General features: G+C 43.4%; 2 protein-coding genes across 5 annotated transcripts in view; one reads left to right on the forward strand and one right to left on the reverse strand.

The window, feature by feature from the left end:
• TEKT5 (tektin 5) overlaps nucleotides 1-2,279 on the reverse strand; it is a 34,855-nt gene extending 32,576 nt beyond the window's left edge. For 2 of the 3 annotated variants that reach the window (XM_066977977.1, XM_066977976.1), the window contains exons 1-2: nucleotides 1,630-2,279; nucleotides 1,411-1,514 (exon numbers count right to left, since the gene is read on the reverse strand). The gene's annotated coding sequence lies outside the window, so the exon portion shown is untranslated. Of the gene's footprint in view, nucleotides 1-1,410 lie in introns of all 3 variants that reach the window. The other variant, XM_066977975.1, reaches the window with a different exon arrangement.
• Nucleotides 2,101-8,692, forward strand: NUBP1 (NUBP iron-sulfur cluster assembly factor 1, cytosolic). 2 transcript variants are annotated; one of them, XM_048053764.2, is made up of 11 exons: nucleotides 2,104-2,197; nucleotides 2,274-2,375; nucleotides 2,751-2,887; nucleotides 3,073-3,141; nucleotides 3,659-3,691; nucleotides 4,456-4,546; nucleotides 5,451-5,605; nucleotides 6,819-6,929; nucleotides 7,046-7,148; nucleotides 7,871-7,954; nucleotides 8,528-8,692. In XM_048053764.2, the coding sequence occupies exons 1-11, from the start codon at nucleotides 2,164-2,166 to the stop codon at nucleotides 8,575-8,577; spliced, it is 969 nt and encodes a 322-aa protein (XP_047909721.1). In that variant the 5' UTR covers nucleotides 2,104-2,163; the 3' UTR covers nucleotides 8,578-8,692. The 2 variants fall into 2 exon arrangements, with proteins under 2 accessions (XP_047909722.1, XP_047909721.1); XM_048053765.2 differs by lacking the exon at nucleotides 3,659-3,691 and having other exon boundaries at nucleotides 2,101-2,197.
• The last annotated feature ends 2 nt before the right edge of the window (nucleotides 8,693-8,694 follow it).

Below are 8,694 nucleotides of genomic sequence, written 5' to 3' on the forward strand. Positions count from 1 at the left end.
TATTGCTTAATGTGTTACATTTGCGATGTACTGTTCCGGGGCTGCGCTTGGAAGATAAAAAATATATGTGCAAGGATAGCATGGGAGAATGCACCGATTCATGATGAGGAGTAAGGAGGACTAAAAGAATGCTCAGTTTGCAAGACATCTAGATAACTGGGGCCTCTTGGACCCTGGGAACTGGATCAATCCAACCTTGCGGTTTGGACTGAGACCGAGGGCTCAGAGAGCATGCGTAAGAAGAAAAGGTTAAAAAGTTCAACTCTGATGAAGACATCTTACTTCATCCCGACGACCACCCGGACGACCACCAGAGAGTAATATGCAAGCGCAGAAGGACTGATAAGATAATTAGCATGCGAAGCGGGGCTAGGCAGAGCTAGGAAATTAATATGCATAGATGTGTTGTGAAACTTAATGCACATGTAATATTTTAGGAGATAAAAGAGAACTGAGTGAACAAATAGGACGAAGTTAGATTTGGGCAGGCATGCCCCTAACTTCCGGCGCCTAATAAAGCACCTTCATATAATCACTTTGTGGATTATGTGTCTTCATAAACGCTAACATATACATATTCATAACCTGTCCCTGCTTCATATTAAAATTAGTTCCAAGGAGTCATTTCAATAAACTCCTCCCATCTGCATTTGCACAGTGTCTCCTGGTGGTGGTTGTCGGGGGTCATGGGGATGAAGGTTGATGACTCTTCCTCATCACCGCTAGTTGACCTCTTGTCTTTGCACAGACTCAGTTGCTCCTTGGCTCTTGTCCACCCGCAGGACCAGTTTCTGCCAGTTTCTTAACATAGGCTCACACTCTTATTAAGAGACTGACCTTGGTAAGGGGCCCAAGGCTTCTTGCTTTAGTTAATTTGCACAATGCACCATAGTTAGCAAAGACACTAAGTAGCATCCTAGTTTAATGCTGTCAGTGCTCTATCTCTACTTGATAAGATTCTCTTAACTCCCTCTCTCAGTATTGCTTGCATTTTTTCCAAGCAAATTGGTTGCACTATTTCAAGTCTTATTCAGAAGGTTTAACTTGTGCAAAACCACAAATTTTACTCATGTTACTACTTTCAGATGGCTGCTGCTGCATCTACAATGGCTGGGGCTCTGCACTGTTTTAGTTAAAATAGCATTGCAAGAACTGTGTACATAGGTAACGGAAAAAAAATGAAGAGAAGGTAAAAAGATTGTCAAAGAAACATTTTCCTTCTCGTGAGACTAAAAACGGTTCTGTTGTTTAATGTTCATCTCTATTTAGATCGCAAGCCCTTGGGGGCAGGAATTGTTTTTTGCTGAATGTGAAATTACCCTATTAGGGATTCTCTGCTGGTATCCGTAGGGGACTCAGCTTTACAGCTGCAGTTTCCACAACTTTTAGGCAGGTGAAGTGTTGGCTTACCGTGGGTTGACGAGCGGCACAAGGAATAGTCACCACTGCTTGAAGCCTGCACTCCAGCACTACAGTTTTGACCTGATGTGTGGCTGGACCATGCTGAGAAACACCTGGGGGAGGCAGACAGGGGCAGCTGTCATGATAAGGTGCTGGTAACAAGGCCCAGACTGCACCACAGACAGGTGCATGCTTCCTTGGTTTGGGGATTTAGTAACCTTTACTTACAAACACAGCGGTTATCTGACTGCTACAAGCTCATGGGCCAAAACGAGGTAGAAAAATCTTGCAAATGAGTGCGCCCATTAAATTAATGGGAATGAATTGTGTAACAGCAAGGAACGGAAATAAACATATTCAAAACTGGTACGAAACACGGCAGTGGCATTATTTTATTGAAGCGATAATCTCAGAGCTGTATAACCTGAGAGGAAAGCATGGCGCATTTATTGCCGCGTAACGCCCCCTCCCCGCTGCACGGTGTCGGTGGCAGCACCTCCCCCTTCGGAGCGCGGCTCCTCCGGGACACGGCCCGCGCCAGGCGGGTGGCAGCGGGGCGCCGAGCTCCGTTTGGGGCCCTTTCGGGCGGCCAGCGCGGGCTCCAGCACGGACAGCAGCGCCCCTGTGCCGGGCCGCCCCTCAGGGGTTCGTCCCCTCAGCCCCGCACCTCCCCTGAGGGGCTCGGCTCCGCCCTCCCGCGCGTGCGCCCCGCTTCAGCACCGCCCCTGCGGCGCCCGGCGGATGTGACGCGCAGCGGGCGCCATGGCGGACGCGGCGGGCGGGCCGCAGCCGGAGGGTGAGGGACGCAGCGCGTGGTCCAGGGCTGTGACCGCCGCCGGTGCCCGCGCCCCAGCTCTCCTTGTCCGTTGCAGACTGCCCGGGGACCGGCAGCGCCCAGGCGGGCCGGGCCGCCGCCTGCCAGGGATGCCCCAACCAGAAGCTGTGCGCTGCCGGCGCCACCGGCCCGGACCCGGGTGAGGGAGGCCCTGAGGGGGCGGGGGGGGGGCGGGGGCGGGGCGGGGGCGGGGCTGGGGCTCACAGCGCGAAGGGCGGGGCTCACAGCGCGAAGGGCGGGGCTCACCGCGCGAAGGGCGGGGCTCACAGCGCGAAGGGCGGGGCTCACAGCGCGAAGGGCGGGGCTCACAGCGCGAAGGGCGGGGCTCACAGCGCGAAGGGCGGGGCTCACAGCGCGAAGGGCGGGGCTCACAGCGCGAAGGGCGGGGCTCACAGCGCGAAGGGCGGGGCTCACAGCGCGAAGGGCGGGGCTCACCGCGCGAAGGGCGGGGCTCACAGCGCGAAGGGCGGGGCTAGTAGTGGCTGACCGCTGACCGCGGCGTGCCGCCCCGCAGCGGAGGCGGCGGCGCTGCGGGAGCGGCTGCGGTGCGTGAAGCACGTGGTGCTGGTGCTGTCCGGCAAGGGCGGCGTGGGCAAGAGCACCTTCAGCGCCATCCTGGCCCACGGGCTGGCGGCGGACGAGAGCAAGCAGGTGGGTGGCGCCGGGCGCCCCAGGGCCGAGTCCCGGGCTGCAGGAAGGGCTGTGGCTGCCCCTGCCGCTGCTCCCCGGGGCTTTGGCCGGGCCCGCCGCGCAGAGGTTTCCCCTCCCCGACCCGGCCCTCGAAAGCGGCCCCGTGCCAGCTTGTTCCCAGCGGGCTGCGGTGCTTTGTTTTCCAGGTTGCTCTGCTGGACATAGACATCTGTGGGCCGTCGATCCCGAAGATGATGGGTCTGGAAGGCGAGCAGGTATGTTTGTGTTGCTTCTGTAGGGAGAGCTCAAACGTCTGGTTGAAAAGCATTCCCATTTTCTCATCCGCGTTCCAGTTTTACATAGATTGAAGGCTTAATGTTTACTGGGAAAGATGTGGCAGTGGGCAGGGAAATGAGATGAGTGAGTTTGGCATGATTTAGTTTGTGAAAGAGTTGTCTGCTTTTCAGTTCTGCAAACCATCTTTTGCTCCATATCTACCACATATCCATGAGCAGTTAACTTCAGTAATGTAGGCCTGATGCTCTTTACCAACCTGGAATATTTCATATAAATACATAAAATCAGAGGGGAATTTTCTGCAGAAGAATTAAGCAGTTCACTTACTAATGGAGATCTGGCCTTTCTGCACTGTTTAATTCAATTGTTCCAAAGAAGTGGCATTGCTCCCATGGGCAGGATATCTGTTTATCCAGTTTTGACTTAGGTTCATCCTCTGTGTAACTTCTACATTTTTTTCTAACGTAACTTTGTATGTATCACTTCAATTTTCAGGTTCATCAGAGTGGATCTGGATGGTCACCAGTGGTAAGCTGGTGCAGCTGTTTTAAAATGAGTTTGCCCTGTGGATTTGCACTGTGTTCTAAGGAGTGAAAGGATGGGGAGAAGCAGAGGATACTTATTCTATTAATTCTTTTCTTAATTACATACACAAATTCTAAAGAATCTGGCTATACGCTATATAGATCAGTGTTAAATTTCTTTTGTTAATCATAATAATACTGTATTTTTAAAATAGCTTTATTACTGTATTTCTGTTGCTTATTGGTTTTTCTGCTATGCTATTGGCAATAAATATTGGCTACTTGATATTTGTATTTGACTGTTATGCAGCTGTACAGTATGCTAACCTTTCAGCGATGGACAGAAAGTATTGTACACCCCCAAAAAAAATCATTGCTCTTCACAAAACGCAGGGAAAGTGCCAGGTGTGGTGGTTTGTTAGTTTCTAAAGACCACATTCAGTGTGTGTTCTGCTAAAAAGACAGCTTGATGCTGAGAGGGAGAGCTGCTTTTATCCTTACACTGCTCCCAGGGTTTCCATCAAACACTGTAAAACTTAGTAAAACTAGTTTTTTGTCAATCTATGAATGTAGTTGGTGAGAGTTGCAGAAAAACCCACGCAGTCTTTAAAGCTGTTTGTTAAAAGGGTAGAACAAGGTTCTCTGCCTTTGTTTTTTAATGTCTTTTTCCCCCCTCAAGCAGCTTTTTCTATAAGACTGTTTAGAGTTGGTTTCTCTGCTCTTTCTCTACTGTTCGGTATTCTCTACTAAGTTTCTCTTCTATTTTAGTATGTTGAAGAAAACTTAGGTGTCATGTCAGTGGGGTTCTTGCTCGGTAGTCCTGATGATGCTGTCATCTGGAGAGGACCAAAAAAAAATGGTACGTATAAAGCGTTTTCAGCAATAATCTATGTAGTTAAAAGACTGAATATCAGATGATGAACTTACTTGTCTAATAGCATAAATAGCATAATATAGCAGGGTACAACAAAAGAAAAAGCAGTAAATAATTCAGTTACACCAGTGGCTAATGTTGTTTCATGGTTTTGTAAATTGTAATACCTTCTAACTTCATCGAATGAATATGTTCAGCTTAAAAAAGTAGGTCATAAAAGGTCTGCGCTCATTATGAATTTGTAGTAACAGAGACAGATTTTAGTTTTGCAAAAGAAATTATTTTTATAAGTCCCACTTCTAGTTGCTTTTTCCTGTCAAGACAATGAATGATAGGAGCAGAATCTATCTAATTGTTGAAACAATTGTAAAATGATTGACAAGAAGGTAAAACCAAATGAAAACAAATGGAATGCTTTGCTGAAATTTACTCAAACCTCACTAATAATAAATGCTGTAATGGTCCACGATTCCTCAGCGTCAGATGCTTTAGTTGTGGTGTGATAAATTACAAAATACGTTGACTGAGAAGAATTATTTCAAAATTGGAAATGTATAGAAGTGTTTTTTTTGTGATGTTCACTACATACATAGAACTGCATCACTCTGAAGACAAATGTACAGCTCCAAGCATTTTATTTTCTTGTCATACGTGAAGGTAACTAAGTAACCTTTAACTAAGTAGATTAGTTTGAGTCAGTTTTTGCATGGGCGTATTTTTTTTAAGCTTTGGCAAAGTAAGCATTTCTGTACTTAAATCGGCTGTAGTCAGAAGAATCTGAATACGCAGAATCCAGCATTCGAAGTAGACTCTAAACCTTGAAATATACAAAGTTGGGTGTTTTTTTTTTTTCTTCTTTTTCATTGCACATTCTAATCCTTTCTTTTAGGGTTGATCAAGCAATTTCTTCGCGATGTGGACTGGGGTGAAATTGACTACCTAATAATAGATACACCTCCAGGAACGTCAGACGAACACTTGTCTATTGTGCAGTATCTCGGTGCATCACATGTAGATGGCGCTGTTATAATCACTACCCCTCAGGTAACAGAACTTAAATTTCCATTGATTGAAACATCATGGCAGTCCCTTGATTTAGAATCTGTATTTAACTTCAGAGAAAGGATGGTACAAAATCTGAGGGAATTGATTGACCCTGTGCCTACAGGTGGCTGCTTTATGAGTTAGACGCCGTACTCCACTGAGGCATCCATCTGAATGAGCCACTAAACCACGTATCTGTTCACTGTCAAAAGCTGTTGTGATCTGAAGCGTGAAGTGAAATGCAGTATTTCACTTTCTTCTTCAAGATTAGAGTTGGCATAGCTGGGAATTTGTAATTTACTCACCAATAGCTTAATGTACAGAAGTCAGAATGTTCAGAAGTCAGTAAGAAGTTTAGTATTTAAGTGATAAGATGTGCACTGTCTGAGAGCACACGAAGTGCTGCCTCCAGACTGCACAGTACTAGGCCTTTGCATAAGTCAGAGGGAGTAGAGGAAAGTCACACAGACTTACAATCTCAAGGAAAACTTGATTTGCAAATGGAAAGTAGGCACATTTCTGTGATGCGTGTTCTTAGAAGAAAAATCTGACCATGGAGAGCTGAAACTTAAAAGATATCAAATTCAAACATAGGTTTTAATCCCTGGTTTGGAAAAGAAACAGGAGATAAAACTAGAAGAAAACACCAAGTATTTTCACAACACTTGAAAGAATATAAAATGTAAAGGAAATGGAATGCTGAGGACAATACCAGATAGGCGTTGAGGAAAGGAGAATGAAAAAAGGAGAACTAATTGAGGTCAGGCATATATGCAAAAACTCTGAGGGGATGATAAGCTATTTAAAATGTGACTTGAAAAAAGTAAGTGTAAGCCTAGTGGTTCTTGTCTTTCTCTGCTGTTGACAATGCCAAGGATCTTTCTGTAAACTGAACATGTGAGAAAGTTCCATTTTAAAGAACTAGCAATTCAAGATGAACATGAGATAAAATATATGTATGGGTGAATCTACACTAGAGTAAAGTCAGCTTCCAAAATAAAACCACGTTCAGTAGGCTAGAACAGTTTTAGCCTGTTCTACTGTTATTCGGAGATTTTTTTTGCTGGACTACATAGTACAGGTTTATGTTCTTCAAAATATGAAGAGACAGTAATAACTGATTATAAACTTTAACATAGCTCTAAGGATTAACTTAGTAGCTTCAGCATCAAAATATTACAGTCAAAGTAGCAGTGTTTTCTAATATTTGTAGGAATTATCACTTCAGGATGTTCGGAAGGAGATCAACTTCTGTCATAAAGTGAAACTGCCAATCATAGGTGTTGTGGAAAATATGAGTGGCTTTATATGTCCAAAATGTAAGGTAAGGCTAGCTGTATCTTACAGCACTTCTTTATCTTGATGTTGTTTGCATATAAAACATTTCTCCAAAAATGCCGTGTTCTCTGAATTGCAGTATTTTAACTCATGCTTTCCTAGAATGAATCTCAGATCTTTCCCCCGACTACTGGAGGTGCAGAGAAAATGTGCCAGAACTTAAATGTTTCCCTCCTGGGTAAAGTGCCTCTAGATCCTCAAATAGGTAAAGTTACCATGTTGCACTACATTTAAAACAAGTTGTTCATCTTGTACTGAATTTATTACTGGAAAGCCTGACTTAGACACTGGTAAATTATAACATTAAACGTTTTGTCTCTTGGGTAAATAGCTGCTTTCAGATAGAATGGTTATTTGAATCAAAAATTACTGGAAGTGCGACACGGCATGGTGTAAAAAGAGAAAAGTGCTAGGATAATTTACTTAACCTGAAATTTCATCTTGATAAAGATTATATCATATATCTTTTCAGCTGTATAATTGTATTCTAAGTACACTGTGTCTTTCTCTTCAGTGTAATTACGTGAAAGTGCAGAATTAATAAATTCGTAACTACTACCAAGAATAACATCTTGTAAATATTACGCACTAAAATTAGTGCTTTACCCACTGTTACTGGCATGACTCAGATTCTCTTGTGGATTGTGGGATGGCTTGGTTCTTTACTCACCACCTATTAGAAATTAACGCTTGATTTAATGGCATAAGGAACAGATCGGTACTTCCAAAATAACGACTGAAATTTTCTATTGATAGTGTTCCTTTGTAAAGCTAAGCCATTATATTACTGACACAATGACTTAGAAGGAATAGATCAAGTGGCTCATTGGAAGGGTATAACTTCTAGTGGGATGAAGTTTAAAATAAGACAAGTTCTTTTTTAATTTTTCTCTTGGTATGTTTTCATGTTTTTCCCTGTCCTTCAAGGAAAAAGTTGTGACAAAGGTCAGTCTTTCTTGTCTGAAGCACCTGAGTCTCCAGCTACATCATCTTACAGGAACATCATTCAGAGTAAGTCTGGAAATCTCTGTTCAAGTGAATCCTTTCCATTCTGAGCGTTTCCTTTGGCAATGCGTAAAAGTGCTAAACAAAATTATGTTATTCTGCCACATACAATTAAAACAAGCACGGTACATATGTATAGCAATTCTGAAAGTAACGTACACAAGTACAATGCTTATTTTTGTTCATCAGTTATAATAGGCTTATAAAGCAATAACTAAATTGTATTTAATAACCAGTTTAAATGTTTAGTGTAAGTCATTAATTTTCAGAAAAGGTGTATATGCTTGCTCTCAAGCAGTTCTTCAGCGGGCCTGTTGAGAGGAGCTTACTGAGTAAGATACAGCTGGCTAATTATTGCCTTCACTCTGATTGTAATTACACAAAAAAAAAAAACATACAAAAACTACCTTAAGAGCAGACGACATACAGTTTTTAAAATACCAACAGTTGGGAAAATTCCTAAGGCCCTTTAGTGCTGATTAAGGCCTAACCTGTGATATTTGTACTGAATGGAGACAGGCTGATCCCTGATATGCAACTGAGATGTTACTTATATTACTTTCTCCCTTGTCTCTCCAGGAATTCAGGAATACTGTGATCAACATACTCAAGAAGAAAAGATTATCTAATTATGAGTGAAGTAAAAATGTATTTCATGTGTAATTATAGAAAAGTAACTTATGCCTTGATTTAATAGAAGGAATGTATTCTTTTTGTATTTTGCAAATAAATTCTTATAATTAATG

Source organism: Anser cygnoides, chromosome 15 (genome assembly GCF_040182565.1).
Source record: "Anser cygnoides isolate HZ-2024a breed goose chromosome 15, Taihu_goose_T2T_genome, whole genome shotgun sequence".
NCBI lineage: Eukaryota > Metazoa > Chordata > Aves > Anseriformes > Anatidae > Anser > Anser cygnoides.

What these genes read in the sequence shown, in the direction of transcription:
- NUBP1 (XM_048053764.2), top strand. Translation starts at nt 2,164, where the DNA reads ATGGCGGACGCGGCGGGCGGGCCGCAGCCGGAGG. An exon ending in GGGCGGGCCGCAGCCGGAGG is followed by an intron (nt 2,198 to 2,273) that starts GTGAGGGACGCA and finishes TGTCCGTTGCAG; the next exon opens with ACTGCCCGGGGACCGGCAGC. An exon ending in GCCTCTAGATCCTCAAATAG is followed by an intron (nt 7,149 to 7,870) that starts GTAAAGTTACCA and finishes CTGTCCTTCAAG; the next exon opens with GAAAAAGTTGTGACAAAGGT.